We start from the raw sequence: 20315 nt of genomic DNA, 5'->3' as shown, positions 1-20315 counted from the left end.
AATCTAGTAAAAAACGCACCCTGGAAAAATCGACTTTTTGCTAGTAAAATCTAGTAAAAAACGCACCCTAGAAAAATCGACTTTTTGCTAGTAAAATCTAGTAAAAAATATAGCCTGGAAAAATCGACTTTTTGCTAGTAAAATCTAGTAAAAAATATAGCCTGGAAAAATCGACTTTTTGCTAGTAAAATCTAGTAAAAAACGCACCCTGGAAAAATCGACTTTTTGCTAGTAAAATCTAGTAAAAAACGCACCCTAGAAAAATCGACTTTTTGCTAGTAAAATCTAGTAAAAAATATAGCCTGGAAAAATCGACTTTTTGCTAGTAAAATCTAGTAAAAAATATAGCCTGGAAAAATCGACTTTTTACTAGTAAAATCTAGTAAAAAATCCAACCCTGGAAAAATCGACTTTTTACTAGTAAAATCTAGTAAAAAATCTAGCCTAGAAAAATCCACTATTTACTAGTAAAATCTAGTAAAAAACGTAGCCTGGAAAAATCGACTTTTTACTAGTAAAATCTAGTAAAAAATATAGCCTGGAAAAATCGACTTTTTGCTAGTAAAATCTAGTAAAAAATATAGCCTGGAAAAATCGACTTTTTGCTAGTAAAATCTAGTAAAAAATCCGACCTGGAAAATTCGACTTTTTGCTAGTAAAATCTAGTAAAAAATCCAGCCTGGAAAAATCGACTTTTTGCTAGTAAAATTTAGTAAAAAATATAGCCTAGAAAAATCTGATTTTTACTAGTAAAATCTAGTAAAAAATATAGCCTGGAAAAATCGACTTTTTGCTAGTAAAATCTAGTAAAAAATCCGACCTTGGAAAAATCGACTTTTTACTAGCAAAATCTAGTAAAAACTCCGACCTGGAAAATTCGACGTTTTGCTAGTAAAATCTAGTAAAAAATCTAGCCTAGAAAAATCGACTTTTTGCTAGTAAAATCTAGTAAAAAATATAGCCTGGAAAAATCGACTTTTTACTAGTAAAATCTAGTAAAAAATCTAGGCTGGAAAAAATCCACTTTTTACTAGTAAAATCTAGTAAAAAATCTAGCCTGGAAAAATCTACTATTTACTAGTAAAATTTAGTAAAAAACGTACCCTGGAAAAAATCCACTTTTTACTAGTAAAATCTAGTAAAAAATCCAGCCTGGAAAAATCTACTATTTACTAGTAAAATTTAGTAAAAAACGTACCCTGGAAAAATCGGCTTTTTACTAGTAAAATCTAGTTAAAAATCCGATCCTAGAAAAATCCACTTTTTGCTAGTAAAAAGTAGTAAAAAATCCGACGCTGGAAAAATCGGCCTTTTGCTAGTAAAAAGTAGTAAAAAATCTGACCCTAGAAAAATCGACTTTTTACTAGTAAAATCTAGTAAAAAATCCGACCCTGGAAAAATCGACTTTTTACTAGTAAAATCTAGTAAAAAATCCGACCCTGGAAAAATCGACTTTTTGCTAGTAAAATCTAGTAAAAAATATAGCCTGGAAAAATCGGCTTTTTACTAGTAAAATCTAGTTAAAAATCCGACCCTGGAAAAATCCACTTTTTATTAGTAAAAAGTAGTAAAAAATCCGACCCTGGAAAAATCGGCCTTTTGCTAGTAAAAAGTAGTAAAAAATCTGACCCTGGAAAAATCGGCCTTTTGCTAGTAAAAAGTAGTAAAAAATCCAGCCTGGAAAAATCCACTATTTACTAGTAAAATCTAGTAAAAAATCCGACCCTAGAAAAATCGACTTTTTACTAGTAAAATCTAGTGAAAAATCCGACCCTAAAAAAATCGACTTTTTGCTAGTAAAATCTAGTAAAAAATCCAGCCTAGAAAAATCCACTATTTACTAGTAAAATCTAGTAAAAAACGTACCCTGGAAAAATCGACTTTTTGCTAGTAAAATCTAATAAAAAACATAGCCTGGAAAAATCGACTTTTTACTAGTAAAATCTAGTAAAAAATCTAGGCTGGAAAAAATCCACTTTTTACTAGTAAAATCTAGTAAAAACTCCGACCCCGGAAAAATCAACTTTTTACTAGTAAAATCTAGTAAAAAACGCACCCTAGAAAAATCGGCTTTTTACTAGTAAAATCTAGTAAAAAATCTAGGCTGGAAAAAATCTGCTTTTTACTAGTAAAATCTAGTAAAAAATCTAACCCTAGAAAATCCACTATTTGCTAGTAAAATCTAGTAAAAAACACACCCTGGAAAAATCGACTTTTTGCTAGAAAAATCTAGTAAAAAATCCGACCTGGAAAAATCGACTTTTGGCTAGTAAAATCTAGTAAAAAATCCAGCCTGGAAAAATCGACTTTTTGCTAGTAAAATTTAGTAAAAAATATAGCCTAGAAAAATCCGATTTTTACTAGTAAAATCTAGTAAAAAATATAGCCTGGAAAAATCGGCTTTTTGCTAGTAAAATCTAGTAAAAAATCCGAGCTGGAAAAATCGACTTTTTACTAGCAAAATCTAGTAAAAAATCCGACCTGGAAAATTCGACTTTTTGCTAGTAAAATCTAGTAAAAAATCCAGCCTAGAAAAATCGACTTTTTGCTAGTAAAATCTAGTAAAAAATCCAGCCTGGAAAAATCGACTTTTTACTAGTAAAATCTAGTAAAAAATATACCCTGGAAAAATCGGCTATTTGCTAATAAAAAGTAGTAAATAAGCTACTAGTTGTGACTTACTAACTAACCGACTGTCTGACGATTCCTATTGGTTTCACATTAAGGGTTACCCATTTATACGTAGGGTCGCGCGCGTAGTATGATGTACCGGGTGGTTGCGGAGCAACGGATTCTATTGCTTTACTTATGACTATCTAAGAAAGGTAGGAAAGGAAGCAAAAGAGGGGGAATTACACGATGTGGCCTCTTTTGTGCGCGTAGTCACGGGCATCGGCGAGGTCGGGCCGGGCTGCCCGCGTGCCCTACCGGGCATAGGGGCAAAAGTGGCCATATAGTGCGCAGCGGTTGCGCGGCACATCCATCGCAATGTGCCCAATTGGGCTGGGCATATTGCGACAGCGATTCCGACATTCAAGTTAACTCTACCCCCTCCCTATGCATAAGACTTTCGCAGAGAATTATATTGCAAAAAAAAACAATGATCTAAACCATCTATGCCACCCAGTCCAACTGCAGCCCAGCGCGTTATATTCATTGGCGTCTAGCTACGACGTCTTCCCTGTCGCCCAATTCCACAGTCGCTGCAAACTCGCCATGGCAGAAACTAGAGCCGCCCGCGCTCGCCTACGCCGCACCTTCTGCTACCCGACGACGACGACAACCTCCATCTCTAACCCGAAGCAATAGACGAAAAAGGTGCAACAGCCTCGGACGATGATACACTCTTTCCCCTTCCAAAGGGCGCTAGCAAGCTAACGCTTTCCCCGCGGTCCCGCCCCCCCCGCCCCCAAATAGAGTAAGAAGCTCTCATCGACCGACTGAGCGCCCGAAACGCCCTCCAAAACACCCACTTCAGCCGCATCCTCCTCCTCGTCGCCATCCTCGCCACCCTGCCGTGCCTTCCTCTCCTCGCAAACTCCCGGCACGCCGAGGGCATAATGGCGCTTACTCCGTCGCTATCAAGCGAGGATTATGCGGCGTCGAGGTTCATGTGGCTATCGCCGTCGTAGTCCTGGGGTGGCCGGTCGCCGCCGCCGCCCCCTTGGACATCTGCGTCGACTTGGACTTCATCGTCGCTATAGTCGATTTCGTCCTCCTCGCCGAATTGACCCCTAGCGATGATATGCCGCAACGGACGCTGTGTCGGCTGCACTGCATTATATGCAGTAGCCGCTGCAGGTGCAGGGCCTGGCGCAGGGTCTGGCGCAGACGCAGGCGCGGGCACGCTCACGGATGCCAGCTCTGGCACGGATGTGGGCGCGGACGGCGTCTCTGGCGCGGGAGTATGCATAGACGCCAGCTCAGGGACTGGCTCAGTAAAGAATGCACGAATGCGTGCAATCTCCCTAGGAGTCAAGGAAGAATTCTCCGTGACATCCTGCACCCTGCCACTATCGCCATAATTTGGCAATAGGCGATAGACCCGAGAGTCTAGCGGATTTAATCGTCGCCTATGGCTGCGGAAGCGACGCGATGCCAGTTGAAAGGCCACGGTATCAACGGGCATGACATAACCAAAGGCTGTGTCGGTGCCCGCTTCCTCCATGGCCTGTTGGGCCACGGCAGCCATGACCTGGGGGTTATTAAAAACCACCACTTGTCCGGCCGTGCCTGGAACGCGAGCGCTCACGTTCGTCTGCGGCCCGCCAAGCCGACTGGTGTTTACCGGCAGAGAGGCGACAACTCTGCCATCTTCCACGATGGCAGTGTGCTCAATCCGATCCACCTGGTGGACGATTGGCAACGGCAGTTGCTGGCCGGTATATACGGCCACCTGCCCGCCTCGGCCCATTTGGCCTTGTTGGCCGCCTCGTCCTCGTTGGCCTCGTTGGCCGCCTCGTCCCCTTTGGCCTTGCTGGCCGCCTCGTCCGCCATAGACGGGTTGGCCGACTTGGCCGCCCCGTCCGCCATAGGCGGGTTGGCCGACTTGGCCGCCCCGTCCGCCATAGGCGGGTTGGCCGACTTGGCCGCCCCGTCCGCTATAGACGGGTTGGCCGACTTGGCCGCCCCGTCCGCCTCGGCCGCCCTGGCCGCCTCTTCCACCTCCCCGGCCATAGCCACTCTGGGAGCCTCTGCTACCGCCCTGGGCCACTCGGCCGCCTTTGCCGCTTCGGCCGCTGCCACGGATTTCCCGTCCGCAAGTCATTGTGTGTGTGTGTGTGTGTGTATGTGTGTGTGTGTGTGTGTGTGCGTGTTTGCGTGTGTGCGTGTGTGTGTGTGTGTGCGATGTGAATTATTGCTTGTGGGATGATGTTTTTGGAGAAATTGCATGTCAATGATTTTGAAAAAAACAAAACGGAAAAGCACGGGGGAAAGAAAAAATTTGCGAGCGCAGACAGCTGTGAGGAACGGCGGGCAGCTGGTGACAGATGGCATATAGTGTGAATACGTGCAATCTCTGCGTCAAACGGCGCAAACACCGATTTATTTGTAGCATAGTAACTCCCGCATCCTACCGAAGAAAATACCGGCAACCTATTAAACAGTACCGAGAGAGAAAAAAAGTCGCGCAACCTTCTTAAAGAAATATTAAAAAATATCAAACATCCGCACGACCTCGAAAAGAACAACATGTCTCGCGAATTGACAACAGGTAGGCATCCTCGGCCATCTAAGAAGATGCATCTTCCTAACATGCATAGGAGCAGGCTCTGTATCGAGCGTTACATCTCGCCGTATTGCGCGGTGGATCGCCTCTGGCGATGGCATCAAGATCGGCACCCTCGTTCGGCCGAGGGCTCTCGGCGTCGCAACCACGGTCCCGACGGAGGTGTATGACCGGCTTAGTGCAGCTGGACAAGAGGCCCAGGTCTTGCACGTATCGTCCGCGTCGCATGCCGCGGCACTCGGAGAGCCAAAGTCCAACATCGGGTACAGGCTATTTATCGATAATGTGCATCTAGAGCTCGACTCTATTAGCAAAGGGGGTGCATCGTCTTATAACGCGGAGAGTCTTTTCCGCAGAAACCTGGTTGTTTTCATAGACCTTGACCCAAGGGGCTCGGCAGAATGTGCCGCAGCCACTATTGCCGCGCTTATTTGGGCATCGGAAACCCGCGCGGCCCCAGGTGGTCCTTTTACCACCACTATAGTCGCTATAGTCACAGAAGATCCCGATAATGATATTAGGGAAATTCTCATGAAGGGTGCCCGACTGCTCAGATGCCCGGCTAAAATTACGTTTGTGCTGCCAACGCCCTCGGTGCCTAGCCAAGAGTCGGAGACCCTGGCGGCAGACCGGCTTCTGGCAAGGGTTCGGGACGAGCTCAACGCTGCGAGCCAGGCGTCCCGCGCCCATCTTATCGTCTGTTTCGAACCAGTCATTGACCTGAGCGATCTCACAGATATTCATATCGTCGAGAATCTAGACTATCACACGGCCAGCCGGGCCCTTTCTGCCTTCCAGTTCATGGGTACAAGCCGTCATCGCCTTATCTGCGTGCCTCAGGGATGGAGATCCCCTGTGCGCATCATGGGTTTCGGCTCGGTCACGATCGTGACGAGTCAGTATGCCTATACAGATGTCGTAGATACTAAGACGAGCCACGTCATGCCCGTCGCAAGATACATATCGGAAGCAGAGCTCCTTGACCAGGAAAGTCTGAGGTATCAAGTGGACGACGTTCCCCCGAGCCTCATCAAGGTATATAGGGTCGACGGCTATAGGGCCCCCCAAGGCTACCGTCGCCCGGTTTCCGAGGCGTTGTCGACGCGCCTGCCCGGCGTCATGGCTGCCCTATCCCAGTTTCCGGTAGGGCACATGCTGATCCAGAAATGCATCAGTGTGGCAATGACTAGGTCTCTGGCGGGCATAATGGCTGATCGGGTTGCCATGCTTGAGCAGATGGGTATCATAATGCCGGTCGACCGGGACGCGGAGGACGACGAGCCGATGCTGCGCCCGGCTCTAACGGGCGAGGCTGGCGACGTTATGAGAATGCTGCTATTCGAGTTTGGCTTCAAGGTCGAGCTGGCATACCTGGTGGCTATGCCGTCGACCGACGTAACCGTCCAGATGCTCAAGCTCCAGCTGGCTTGCCTGCTTGACGCAGGCATAGATCGGGTATTTACCGAGTTGGACGTACCGTATCAGTACTCCAGAGCCCTCCACCAGGACGTGACAAAGAGTTCCCGCGGTTGGACAAGCCAGCTTTCTGGCGAGGGATTTCTATGGACCCTGCTTTCCATATGGAAACATGCGGTCGTCAACAACCAGTATTTCCGGGCACTAGACACCGGTAATTATGATGACACAGCTGCACTGCTGAATGGCCGGGTGGCAGTCTCAGTCTGTGTATCGAGGAGCGTTAAAGACAAGATTAGCACAATTTCGCGCCTGCTCCAACTTGGGCTGACCCCAAATCGGTTTGAGGAAGAATCGGACGGCTTGTCCGAGTCCGCAAAAGGCGAGATCCAATGGTGCCTCTTCAAGGCATTTGCGTCGCGCATGGTGACTGTCGAGAAGAACGCCGTCCAGGGCCAGGCTGCGGGTTGGGCCGCATATAAGCCACCACACAGCTCGAGTTTCGTCGATGTTAAACCTCGCATGGCAGTCCTACCGCATCCAAAAATCTTTGGTCTAGTTGACTTCAAGCGCGTCGAGGCGATGGATCCCAAGAGTGAGACGCTCTTCGGTCTCAGTATGGACCGTGCTTTTGCCGAGGACGGCCAGGTGTTGGTCTCGGACTGGACGTACATCCCGCGCAGCGTTGTCTATCGATGGGGCCGCGAGTGTGCCGGGGGGCAGGCCATTAGCGCGCTAGAAACGAAATGTTTCCTCCACCGGGATCCGTTCCAGCTGCAAGATCGAGGGGGTGTTGACGGCGGCGCAACGCGCGATTAAGGGCAAGGTGTCGCAGGACGCGGAGCACATGGTCCCGCCGACACCTCGTATGACGTCGCATTCTAGGGCATAGGAGACTTGATTCGATATCATAAGTAATCAAATGCACGGGTAAAACGCGGGGATACTGCAGTCGGATGAGGGGCGCGGTGCACAACGGTGCTGGGTCGACGACGGGGCTGAATCCTGCGATATCGCCTGCAGCAAGCTGACCTTTTACCGGACTTGGGCTGTGGAATAGGGCTCTGTGGCGCTTGATATCTGCCTACTTTGTAGCATGTGAAAACCGGACATCTGGATATAGGCACATCTCTGCATCTGACCGTCACGTATAGCATGTAAGAAATTGTAGATAGGGGCGGCTTAACTAGATGTGACGATATAAAGGTTATCTCAATATATACAGCTCGACCCATATGCATCCCCCGTCGCCAGCGCCCATCCTCCATCCCTTGTCGTCAACGTCGACTATTACTCGTCGTCAACATCGCCCATCGCTTGGTCGGCCACCTCACCCATCGCCCGGTCGTATTCGTCCTCGGCGCGCGTGCAAAGGTCTGGCCAACCGGCCTTCATCACTGACCACATGCTTTTGGCCCGTTGGTTGGCGATTTCGGCCTCGCGGAGTTGCTGATTGAGACGTTCAAGATCCAGTCTGGCCGTCTCAATCGTCGCCGCGGCAGGCCTGCTTGTAAAGGCAACAATCTGCGTGTGGTCCTGGGGATAGCCCCTTTTGGCCTCTTCGAAGCAGGCGTCAATCTCGGCATCGATCTGCTGGAGACGATACTCGAAATCTCGGCGTTGGCGGCGGTCTTGGAGGCTCGCGTCCAAGTTGGCCTGCAGATAGCCCGGGCGCCCGCTGAGGATCTTCTCCTCGGCTCTCCCGATGCCGGCTGCTGACCCCGAGTTTGTGCCGCCCGGGATCAGGTTGAAGCCGGTCTGGTGGATCAAGGACCCGGCGAGAGAAATGACGAGCTGCTCTGCAAGGGCAAGCTGCTCGGGCTTCCACGTCTGCAAGACGACATGAGCGTCGAGCTGGATGTCTACCTTCTGGGCCTGGAGGATGCAGACGGTCAGCGCAAGCGGCTTGTTTATCTTGGTCATGCGCTGCGTGGGGGCGTAGTTGCCCAACCTCTGCTCCAGGTTCGCGGAACACCCCACGTAGAGGGGGCTTTGGACCTGACGAGGAGCCGCACCGGAAGCAGTGGCGGGGGACGCAACAGAGGCCGAAGCCAGCAACCGTCTGTTCAACGACTCGACGAGGAGCCGCGCCGTCTCGACCTCCTTCTGAGACTGGATGAACTTGGCCCTTTCCGGCCGTCCGGCGGGTGCTGCGCGGTAGTTGATCGGCATGTTACCATCCACCGACTTGATCCACCTGACCAGCGCCCTTTCTCCCGACGTACACTGGGTAAGAGCTTTGGCAGCAAAGATCTGAGCACCTAGGATGTAATCCTCGACGCCCTTGATAAGTCGGCGGAGCTCATGCTGGTTGAGGAACAGGCCCGCCGTCCCGGCCTTTTTGAGGCCAATCACGTATATACCCTGGCTGTAGGACTCGTTATGGGGTTTCGTATACGCCTTCAGCATGCCGCAGGCGGCATCATGCGCAACGGTGCCCAGGATGACGGCCCGGACGGCGGATCGCTCCATGGAGAGCAACAGGACGATCAGCTCCCAGTTGCACTGCTGTTGCCTGCGAAGGCTATGGGCAGTGGTGGCCATGTTGACCCCTTGCCTGGCCAAGTCGGGGTCATTCTGCAGCCGGATGCCCAGCTCAACGAGCTCAATGGCAAGCTCGTAGTACGACTCGTTATTCTCGAGGGCGTCGAGAAGTCGCCTTTGCATTATGCCCCCCGGAAAGATCACGGGAGGCGCGGTATTCTGCTGTGCGGACATGGCTTGCGGGCTTTATATCTCATATAGAATAGATTGGATATATTTTGGAAGAGTCGCGAGACGAAAACTTTGGGGAGAGGGTTTTCCAGGTAGTGGTTAGTGGTGGGTGGTAATCGTGGGAAGGAGCTGCCTCGCTCCTTCCATCGGGGCGAGTGCATACCAGCGCACCTTTTTCCGATAGTAAATAGACAAAAAGGGGAAAAAAAATGCTGCAACGGGCGCAAAGAAGAAGAAAAACTCATATCTGTGAATTTTTATATTATCTATATTTTCCATATCTCAACTAGAACAGATTAGATGTATTTTGGAAAAGTCGCGAGACGAAAACTTTGGAGAGAGGGTTTCCATGTGGTGGTTAGTGGTGGGTGGTAATCGTGGGAAGGAGCTGCCTCGCTCCTTCCATCGGGGCGAGTGTATATCAGCGCACTTTTTTCCGAGTATAAATAGATGGAAAGGAAAAAAAATGCAGCAACATGCGTAAAGAAGAAAAACTCATATCTGTGACATTTTCTACAACGAGTGACTTCCAGACCGACCTTTTTACATTCTCTATATTTTCCATATCTTGCATATAATGTCGATGCAAAGCGGACCAGTTTCTGGTGACTGGGCAGATGCCCTCAGGCGGAAATTGCGCGCCGCCGAAGAGAATCTCGACGCCAGCCATTTACGGGCGATCGGGCAACATGTCGAGCTCATTATTAGACAGTCGACGGCGGCAAAGCGACAGCTTTCCGAGGAAAGGGCGGCCCTCGAAAGGGATAGGGCCGACGTGGCCCGTGAGAGACTCGAGCTAACCGATAAGGAGGCGTCTCTGGCGGAGAGAGAGAGTACGCTGGCCGGGGAAAGGTCCATGTTTGAGTCTGCGTGGTCCGACCCGAACCGCAACCATCTCTACGGCAAAGTCGAGCAGTTGAAGGACGCTTACACACGCGGCCAAGGCACCATAGATGCCGGGCTAAGGGCGGTCTCTCAGGCCCGGGAGACCATCGAGGTGGCGGTCCGATCGGTGGGCAGCACGATGGAGGCAGCGGTGAAGAGCAACATGGCGGATCTCCGGCTGCACGTGGGGGACTGCTCCGACACGGTCCGTGCCGAGCTAAGGGACAATGTGGAAAAAATCCTCCAGGCCGTCAGCAAGCTAGACGAATGCGTCGCCAGTTGCGCCGACGCGGAGACCGACAATCCCGTGGTCGACAGGCTGGCCGAAATTGCCGACAGGCAGCGCCTGGACGGAGAGCTGGCGCGCTCGGCGGAGGAGAAGCTGTCGTCCTCGCTGCGCTCCGGCTTTGCGGACCAGCGCAACGACGCCCAGGCTATGGCGCGGGACATTGGCCGGGTCCGCGACTTGGCCGCGAGCGCCGACGAGAAGATCGCCTCCGCCAGCCGAGCAATCAATACGGCGGGCTCGCTCGCCCGGAGCCGCCTCGACAGCGTCTCGGACGCCGTAAAGGAGCAGCACGATAGCCTCGTGGAGCACGCCAGAAGCCTGGCCGATCGCGTCGTCCAAGAGGTGCGCCAGGACGTTAGCAACGGGCTGGCCGGCTTCAACCTGACCATTGATGAGCTGCGGCGGAAGCTGACTGCAGCCGAGGAGACACATGCCGACCAGGCGCAAGAGATTGACGGCCAGGCGCAAGAGATTGCCGGCCAGGCGCAAGAGATTTCCGTCCAGGCGCAAGTGATTGCCGGCCTCAGCGCCGAGCTGGAACGGCACGGTCGGGAGTCGGCTATGATAATCAGGTACAGCTTGCACGGTAAACAGGCGCTCCAGGACAGGGTCGCGCAGTTGGAATGGCAGCTCGGCCAGATGGCTGCGGTTGAGGCTGTAAACGATGAGCTGACCGTACAGCTGGATCAAGCCCGCCTGGAAATATCGGATAGAGAAGGCGGGGCGGTCCAGGCGGCGGCTCAGCTTGACAGGCTGCAGGTCGAGCTCGACGAAGCCTTGGGTAGGGAGGCCGCAGCCCGCGACCGTGCCAGCCGGGCCGTGGCCGATGCCGCCCAGAGCGAAGCCGATGCCGCCCAGGGAAAAGCCGATTACAGGGACTTGGAAGCCGCCCTAGGCGAGGCGCTCGCCGATCAGGCCAGTTCGGTCAACGCGATGCGGCTTCTGCAGGCAGACTTGGACGCGATGCGGAACCGAGCGGCGGAAGTGTCGCGAGGCCGAGCGCAGGCCGAGGGTCGCGCGGAGCAGGCCGAGGCCGAGCTGGCAATGTTGCAGGACCGGGTCGCAGAAGCGTCGCGAGGCCGAGCGCGCGCCGAGTGTCGCGCGGAGCGGGCCGAAGCCGAGCTGGCACTGTTGCAGGACCGGCTCGCGGGAGACCGCGCCCTCGTGGTGTATCGTCCAGGGCAGGCGGCCCAGGCAGCCGACGCCGAAGCTGCTGGAGGGGTAGCAGCATGGACGTGTCAGCAGCATAAAAGGGGGCTGCTTGGCGCGCTCCACTGCCTGGCCCGGCGTGCGAATGAGCTCGAAGCCGCCGCCAACGGGGCTAGCAGTATCGAGACGGCCGTGGGGCTGCTCACGGAAGCGCTGCAGGGGCGTGCCGAGTCGGCCATTGCGTCCGCCGCCGAGACGGCCATTGCGTCCATCGCCGAGACGGCCATCGCGTCGGCCGCGGAATCGCTGCTGCAAGACGAGATTGCTGGCCTTCGGGACGCCGAAACAAATGCGCTAAACGAGGCCGACTACCTGGAAAGGGCGCTGACAGTTTGCCAGACGCATAACAGTGCGTTGGAGCTGAGGGCCGAGCGATTGCAGAAGCAGCTATCCGAAAAGGCACGCGAGGAGGCCTTGGCCGTGCAAGAGGCCCGCGATGCGCAGTACAAGATGGCCTTTATCCAGGCGCAAAACAATGCATTAGCGTCGAGGATCGAGCGACAGTCGCAAACAATACGCTCAGAGACCGTGGCCGCGCAAGAGGCCCGCGAGGCACGAGATGAGATGATTGGCAACCTGGCCATTCGAGAGGTGCAGATGAATCAACTGCTGGCACAGGCGCGCGAAGAAGCCGTGGCCGCGCAAGAGGCCCGCGAGGCACGAGACGAGGCAAATCGCAACCTGGCCATCCGAGAGACGCAGATGATGCAACTGCAGGAACGGGCGCGCGAAGAGGCCGTGGCCGCGCGAGAGGCCCGCGAGGCCCGCGAGGCACGAGACGAGGCAAATCGCAACCTGGCCATCCGAGAGACGCAGGTGATGCAACTGCAGGAACGGGCGCGCGAAGAGGCCGTGGCCGCGCGAGAAGCCCGCGAGGCACGAGACAAGATGGGTGACGAGCTGGCGACCTGCCGGGCGCAAATCAGGGCGTTGGAGTCGAGAATCGAACAACTGCAACAGAGATTGTCCGATAATACGCCATCGCCGCCAGGGACGCAGACGTCCAACAAGCGTCCCCGGGTAGAAACGCGGGCCGACGAAAGGCAGGCCGATCAGAGTCTGAGCAACGAAAATGAGCTCTCGCGTATCTACGCGCGCCTAGTCGGGGTGGCGCGCCAGTTAGATATAGTGACAGTCTCGGAAGACCCCAAGTTTGATATTAGCACAGTCGCCGCTTTTATCGCGCTATATCTGGCGAATGACTCGAGCGTGACGCGGTTCATAAGCTTCATGCGCCACGGCATGTTTGGCTCCTGGTTCTGCCTGCGGGAGGTGGCTCAGCTGGAGCGACAAAGCCTACACCCGAACCGCCGGCAGCAGTGCTTATTGCACAAAAGAGATCGTTGCCTGATTGTCAAGGTGATCCAGACAGAAGAGGGCCGCAAGCTGGACTTTTGCTTGCTGGCATGAGGGTCTTCGAGGCCTACCCATGGCCAAAACGCGCGGGGCTGGCATTTCCTGCAAGCGTCAGAGGAAGCGAACGAGGTGGACGGGCACGAGGGAAACCCACAGTCGCGGACGCGAGCATTGTCTCTACACCATACCTTTGGGCACTTTTTCGTCGAATAGAGGTGCTACATGTGTGTATATGTGTGTGGTGTGTGTGGTGTGTGTGCGTATTCATATGAGTGTAATTGTGTGTGGTGTGCATGGGTGTATTTAATGAGTGTTTTGTATGTGGTGTGCATGTGTGTATTTATTGAGTGTATTTGTGTGTGATATAGGATATGCTGTATATATGTACAATGCGATACTCAATGGCATTGTTGGCATTGGGCAGACGGAATCGACTAGATTTATTCCTTTTTCCCAATCACATTCCGACATTTCCAACCCGCGATTCACTAAGCCGCAGCATGTCAAACTGACAGTCCAATATGCAGATTCACTATACAGTCCCAATCATATTGCGGCATTTCCAACCCGCGATTCACTACGCCGCAGCATGTCAAACTGACAGCCCAACATGCAGATTCATTACATAGCCCCAACGCCCCTCTATACACCTAAAGATATCCCCCCTGTCCCCCGCTTGGACTGCTGCGCTGCCGTCAGTAGCCTTCTGACCGTAAGCTGCGAAAGCACTGCGGCAGGAGAAGCAGGAGGAGCCTCGTGCGCCGATGGCCGCTCTCGGTGCCAGGAAACGGCAACGACGCATCAGATGCAGCAATGGAAGAAAAAGGCCGCCAGCCAGTCCATGCTGGGCGAACCGGTCAGGTCCAGCTGCCAAGACGGGCCGCCCCAGGGGTTCGTCAGCGATAATACCGGGAAGGTGGCCCTGCAGTGATCAGCGTGGACCCAGCAGAGGACCTCGGCTTGGCGGTCAAGGACCAGCATGCCAGGCGAATCCTGGCCCAATTCGCCCGGACACATGAGCGTAATCATGCGGCCGCTGAGACGGTCCTGCATCTGGCCCACGTGCCTGGACGCGTCGTCCGATAGGCCGACGCCTTGCATGACGTGGGCGATGAGGGCGTGGTGCAGGTCAGAGGCCCCGAGACCACGGCCGGCGATGCCGCTCGGCGCCGCGGCGGCGACCTCTCCCGGCCAGCGGAGGTGCATGGCGCGGAGCGTCAGGCTGGCAGCCAGCCTGAGCAGGAACGTCGTCGCGGCATCGCGCAAAATATGAGCCAGCAGTCGATCCAGCAGGTGGATCTTCCACGCCTCGACAGGGGCGGCGGCACTATGGTCGGCCGTGACGTGCCGGAAAACGGACGCGAGCCTCGCCCACGCATCGGAATAGTCGTCACGCCACGAGAGCGGCATAGTGGTCACGGACGTGGCCAAGGCCACGAGGGCCGCGCCAAACGGCTGCTGCTCGGGCACCGACACCGTGGCAGCGCCGGGAGCCGAGGCGGGCGGCCAAGGACGCTGGAGCGCCCAGGCTACGAACGTGGCGGGCAATCCGGCGCTCGCGATCTCGCGGCCGCTCAGCATTTCCTGGCCGATCTCTGGCCTGAAGGTGCCCTGCCGGAACTCGGGGATCCCGAGCAGGTCGGCCGCAGCCATCCAAGCGCAACGGGCATGGTCTAATGATGCTGAAGCGCTGGCCTCGCGCTGCTCGTGATTCTGAGCCTGGAGCTCCTCCTTTTCTACGGCCCAGGCATCGCGCTGCTCGTGATTCTGATCCTCGAGCAGCGTCACTCGAGCCTGGAGCTCCTCCATCTCCACGGCCCAGGCATCGCGCTGCTGGCCAACCTGACCCTGGAGCTGCGTGACTTGAGCTTGCAGCTCGGCCTTTTCCAATGCGCTGGCCTCGCGCTGCTGGCCAATCTGACCCTGGAGCAGTAGGATCTGGCCCTGGAGCTCCTCCCTCTCCACGGCCCAGGCATCGCGCTGCTGGCCAACCTGACCCTGGAGCTGCTCCTTTTCCACAGCCCAGGCATCGCGCTGTTGGCCAATCTGACCCTGGAGCAGTAGGATCTGGCCCTGGAGCTCCTCCTTTTCTACGGCCCAGGCATCACGCTGCTGGCCAACCTGACCCTGGAGCTGCTCCTTTTCCACGGCCCAGGCATCACGATGCTGGCTAATCTGACCAGCAAGCAGCAGGATCTGGCCCTGGAGCTCCTCCTTTTCTACGGCCCAGGCATCGCGCTGCTGGCCAATCTCGCCCTGGAGCTCCAGGATATGAGCTTGGAAATCCTGCTTTTCCACGACCCAGGCATCGTGCCGCCGGACAATCTGACCCTGGAGCTGCGCGACTTGAGCTTGCAGCTCGGCCTTTTCCAATGCGCTGGCCTCGCGCTGCTGGTCGAAATTAGCCTCGGCTTCCCTCCACAAGGACTCGGTTTTTCGCCGGCGCGCGAGGAGGTTCATGTAGTTACGCCTGTTGCTCTCTTCATGGCGCATCATGTCCTCGTTCTGCGCCGCCGCCTGGGCGCGCAACTCATTTACGCGGGCGTTGTGCTCGCGGGCATCGTCGATGGCCTGCTGGTGGGAGGCGTTGAGGTCGCGGCGCGTAGCCTGCTCCTGGTTTTGGAACGTCCTGGACTGCTCCTTTGCGGCCTCGAGCTCGGCCTTGAGGTGCTGCTCCTGCTCCTCCCGCATCTGGAGGTCAGCCTCCAGTCCCTTGACCTTGTCGGCAAGGTCCTCGAAGCGGAGTCCCTCCTGCCGGACCTCCAGCTGGAGCTCCAGCAGTTGCTGGCGAAGCCTCTCGTCCGCGGCATCGTCCTTTATCCCCTTCAGCTCCTCGTTCGCCTTGCGCAGCCTGTCGTTCTCGTCTTGGAGCGTCGCGAGGTCGGTTCTCCTGCTTTCCGCATCAGCCTCGACCAGCTCCTCCAGCTTGTTTTTAGCGAGCTCTAGGTCGGCCACGTCTGCCTCGAGCAACTTGATTATCGACATGGCACTAATCAGCTGGGCCTTGGAAGCCTCCTCGCTCCTCTGCGCCTGAGCTCGTAGCGCGTCAAGATCGGCTGCTAGAGAGTCCGCCTGGTCGCGAAGCGTGATGCACATGCTCTTGTATTTCTCCTTTCCCCGCTTCTCGGAGAGCAGAGCGGTCTCGAGCGCCGTCGCCCTCTCGTCCTGGCTGGGCGTGATGACCGGCACCTGGGCCGCGGCCGCGGCGGCCGCGGTGGCCACCCTGATCTCCTCCGCCAACACGGGCGGCAACGCGTCTCCGAGGTCATGCAGCCAGCACGCCGTCTGGACGGGTTCCTCTCTGACCAGCGTGGAGAGCAACCAATGGGCCGCGGCCCTGGTCTCGTTGGCCGTGACCCCGGCCGCCGCTGCCGTCTCGCGAGAGAAGGCGGTCTCGGACAGGGACCTGACTTTTGCTATCAGGGCCAGGATCTTGCTCGTTTCCTCGGCGAGCCTGTCGCGGGTCGCCTTGACCAACGCGGCATCTTCTAGCACCTGGGTCAAGGTCTTTTTGGCATCGGCGTCGTAGCCCATGTTCTGGTACAGCTGGAGCGGCTGGGCGCGGGAGAGATCCATCCATTGGCCGAATGCCGTGATCTTTTGCTTGGTCTTTAAAACACTGGCCTTGCTTGCCCCGGGGACGAATATCGGCGCCAGTTGAATACCGGTTGAGCTTTGGCCGCTGCTAGCCATTGTGTATGTCGTGCAGTTGGAGTTTATAGTATTGATTTCGCACTTGTATGATGGGCAATGATGGACAGAATGGAGGATGAAGCATTTAGTGCGTGAGGGCTAGGGCTAGGTAAGCATTCGCTCGTTCCTTCCGAACGTGGCCGCTCCTTCCCATGGCGCGAATGTGTCTACCTCCTACATAGTGACGCGCTCCTTGTTCGATCGCCTGCTTACTCCCTGGCACTCTCAACCTCCTCGTCAGTCGCCACGGCGCATTGGCCCGTTGTACGTGGTTCATCATTGCCGCCGAGCCCGGGACCTGGTCTGTTGGACGCGGGGCGCGTGGCCTCTTGCGCACCAGCGGCCGCCCGCCAACTGTATCTCCATATGCCGAGCCGCTCAAAGGCTACATTGCCTCGCTGATAATGGGATCGTATGGGTCTACGAATCGGTGTTGGAGTAAATAATGATAATAGCAGGGTCTAGGCCGGCCGGTTGAGTATCTGTAATGAGATGAAGTGGCGGGTGAAGTCGCAGATTGTGTTGATGGTGTAGATTTCGGTGCTTTGGGTTGTATTGGTGGTTGTATGCTGTAACAGGCCGGTGACAGGTCGAGAAACGTAAAGGGGCGGCGACCCCTGGCGTATCCAGGACGATTGCAACGAGATTTTGTTGGTAAAATCGACTTGGCGAGGCGTAAATGTGTCTTGTACGATATCCATCACCCACGGTCTGGGTAAATACCCTATGGCGTGCATAATACAGAGCCACATGTTGTATTGATATCAAGCAGAAAAAAAAGAGAGTAATTCATAGAATGGACGTGCAGCATAATTTACAAGCGGCCCAAACAGGCATGCGGATGTTGATGGTCGGCTGCAAGGTGTTAATGCACTTGACGTAGTCATCTCAAATACCAGCGAGACAGGTTCGACCAAACGCTTCCGCTGATAGTCGCCACATCTGCTGTGACTGTTGACATTTAGTTTGACGCACTCGAGAATGCAGGTCCCTCGTATTCACTCGTCAGTGGGTTAAGAGCCTTGTAGAGTGAACCCACGCATTTCTCACAGGCGCTTCTATTTTTCGGCGAGCAAATACCTAACCCACGCATTTCTCACTGTTGCCTCTATATTCGACCAACATGTATCTAGGCGGGAGAGCTGTGAAAGTAAGCAAATACGCACCGCGGTAATGCGAGTGGATTTCTTCATTGCTACAGGAGGCTGCCAGTAGAGCTGTAAAACGCCACCAGATAAATGGCAGTATAGCAAAATATCAACAGCGACGTCTTAATATCCTACATCATTGGCATTATAGGCGTCTGGCATCCGCGGCAGCAGACATTGCGAAGTCGTCGCATTGCCCGCATGATGCATCACGTGCAGAGCTGAGGCTCTACCGGCCAGACGGACTAATATTTTCCCGCCTGGCACTCCGGCTTATCCTGGGGTCAGATGCACTGGGTTAGATGCGCTCGACAGCATCAGTAGCTCGCGGTTCAAACGGCGACCCCATCAAACACACTACCATCGTGACGGACCCACTTTTTGCTGAATAACCTTAGGTACCTTCGTACCTTAGCGACCGGCCCAGCGACTAAACACATTTTTCGTCTGCTTTAGGCACTGCTAAATTAATCAGCCATTAATAAGGGCCTAGTAATGCCTATTTTAAGCATGTGGCCCAATGCAGCTACGGGCGACGAGAGGTAAGTCGGTGAAAATACGGGAATTGCCGCTACTTATAGCATCATACTATTTGTTAGTCTACTGCTGTACCTATACGGTTTTATATTGGCTGAAACCCAGGTCTGCAACAAAGTATGCAACTTCGCACATTCATCGAAGGGATTAGACTGCAGACACAAGGCACCAATCAGCGAGGGTCATAGCCGACAATCAAGTGAAACAGCCGACGACTGGCAAGTTCTGCCTGGGCCTGATGCCGTGGGTTCTTAGATGCTGAAAACAGATATATTACGCTCATCATCCACTACTCACCCACCTACCTACCCACACAGAAGGTGGTCCACATGGCCATACAATATGCTCCTCAGCTCATCTGCCACATACTATCCCGGCCGTGGATATGCCCTCTGGATAGAGGCTCCCATACTATTCGCCTGCTAAGGTATTGCTCCCCCTTTCCTTCATCACCATCTACACACCAAAGGCATCTCAAGATGGTGATGCTAATGGCAGTGGCTGGATAAGATACATCGACAAATTCCTCGACACCGGTAGCCGGGGAACGGCTATAACAATGGCGAGTGCTGGCACGCTCCGCGACGCCTGGAACCGTATTAGGGGCCGGAGGCTTTCTATGGACTATAGGGCCATACAGACATCAGACACGAACAATGCCTCGAGGACAATAAACCCGATGAAACAGTTGGACTCAGTATAACGAGTAGTCAAGTTTAACGAGGCCCCTAGGACTTGACCCTTTCTCCTTCTTCAGACCAGGTAGCAAACATTAAAGTATGTGATGACCCTATCGACCCTATTAGAGCAATAGCTTGTCTGGTGCTTTGCGGGACTAAGGCTGACCCTAAGTAATTTAAACTTGCGTCAGATAAACAAAAATGCCCGCACAATAAACTGGAGAAAACGGCCAAAACAACAGGCTCCTAGGAGTTGACCCTTTTATTATACCTAGTAACAAAGTACGTGACGACCCTCCCGACCCTGCCGAAGCGGCCTGGTTTACTGCAGGGCTAAGGCTAACCTCAAGGCTAGATTCTCCTTTACAGACACACCCACATACGCACGCTACATATCATCGGCCAAGTTGGAAGATGTATTAAGGCTAACGTTGAGTCACAATACGACAAATGCATTAACTGCAAACCCAAGGATACGGCCAAAATAGCCGAAACAACGGGGAGCCTGGCCAGGCCGGCTGCCGAGTCCCGCGGCCCTCCAAGAGCTTGGTATCGGGCCAGATTCGTGCGACTTTATCAGCCTCTGCACAAGCGGGCTAATGAAATGGAAGTGGAAACCTACTATATAACTCCAGCAACCTGACAAAGAAACACCCGCAACTTACGGAAGATATATCCGCATCGGGGCAAAGATACGCCCGCATAATTATAGCAGCAGCTATTATTATAGTTTTTTTTTTATTCTGTCGTTTCGCTCCTCGCATAGAGCTTAATACCTTCAACATCTTCAATAAGCACTGCCATAACGACCACTACCATCACCATCATCACCACCATCACCATCAGTAGGACCAACGTAAAAATGTCTAATCAGTTGGATCCTACTACCATCTAAGGCGTCCACTGGCGCCATTGCAGGCCAGAGGGCCACCCAAAAAGGCGGTTCCAGGTGGACCTGGATATTTATGCGGACGCGTCCGCTTTCTTGCAAATCCACGATCGAAGGGCCTATATGGAGTCCTTCGTAATGTACCTAACTGGCAGATCCCAGAGCCAAATCGACAGGATCCGTAGTGTTACGGTCGTCGATGTGTGCAAGGACCTCGCATTGCATCAGCGAGGGGGATGCTCGCATCCCTGCTTCGAGTTGGACGTCG

At 53.9% G+C, this 20315-nt stretch overlaps 6 protein-coding genes across 6 annotated transcripts; 3 read left to right on the top strand and 3 right to left on the bottom strand.

Moving 5' to 3' along the window:
* Positions 1-3592: 3592 nt before the first annotated feature.
* UV8b_05740 (uncharacterized protein) lies at positions 3593-4677 on the bottom strand (the record flags this gene model as incomplete). The annotated part of the gene is made up of 3 exons (XM_043143237.1): positions 3593-4195; positions 4253-4307; positions 4391-4677. 3 exons carry the CDS (start codon positions 4675-4677, stop codon positions 3593-3595), a joined length of 945 nt encoding a protein of 314 aa, XP_042999170.1.
* A 516-nt stretch (positions 4678-5193) lies between these two features.
* UV8b_05739 (uncharacterized protein) lies at positions 5194-7465 on the top strand (the record flags this gene model as incomplete). The annotated part of the gene is made up of 2 exons (XM_043143236.1): positions 5194-5215; positions 5265-7465. 2 exons carry the CDS (start codon positions 5194-5196, stop codon positions 7463-7465), a joined length of 2223 nt encoding a protein of 740 aa, XP_042999169.1.
* Positions 7466-7936: 471 nt separating this feature from the next.
* On the bottom strand, positions 7937-9364 carry UV8b_05738 (uncharacterized protein; the record flags this gene model as incomplete). Its single annotated transcript, XM_043143235.1, has 1 exon — positions 7937-9364. One exon carries the CDS (start codon positions 9362-9364, stop codon positions 7937-7939), a length of 1428 nt encoding a protein of 475 aa, XP_042999168.1.
* Positions 9365-9938: 574 nt separating this feature from the next.
* UV8b_05737 (uncharacterized protein) lies at positions 9939-13154 on the top strand (the record flags this gene model as incomplete). Its single annotated transcript, XM_043143234.1, has 1 exon — positions 9939-13154. One exon carries the CDS (start codon positions 9939-9941, stop codon positions 13152-13154), a length of 3216 nt encoding a protein of 1071 aa, XP_042999167.1.
* Positions 13155-13901: 747 nt separating this feature from the next.
* Positions 13902-16793, bottom strand: UV8b_05736 (uncharacterized protein; the record flags this gene model as incomplete). The annotated part of the gene is made up of 1 exon (XM_043143233.1): positions 13902-16793. One exon carries the CDS (start codon positions 16791-16793, stop codon positions 13902-13904), a length of 2892 nt encoding a protein of 963 aa, XP_042999166.1.
* A 2014-nt stretch (positions 16794-18807) lies between these two features.
* On the top strand, positions 18808-19801 carry UV8b_05735 (uncharacterized protein; the record flags this gene model as incomplete). The annotated part of the gene is made up of 4 exons (XM_043143232.1): positions 18808-18905; positions 18989-19165; positions 19401-19440; positions 19514-19801. The coding sequence occupies 4 exons, from the start codon at positions 18808-18810 to the stop codon at positions 19799-19801; spliced, it is 603 nt and encodes a 200-aa protein (XP_042999165.1).
* Positions 19802-20315: the final 514 nt, after the last annotated feature.

Source organism: Ustilaginoidea virens, chromosome 4, assembly GCF_000687475.1.
Source record: "Ustilaginoidea virens chromosome 4, complete sequence".
NCBI classification, from domain to species: domain Eukaryota; kingdom Fungi; phylum Ascomycota; class Sordariomycetes; order Hypocreales; family Clavicipitaceae; genus Ustilaginoidea; species Ustilaginoidea virens.
Note: the sequence above shows the minus strand (reverse complement) of the source record. Positions and strands in the feature narration are given on the sequence as shown.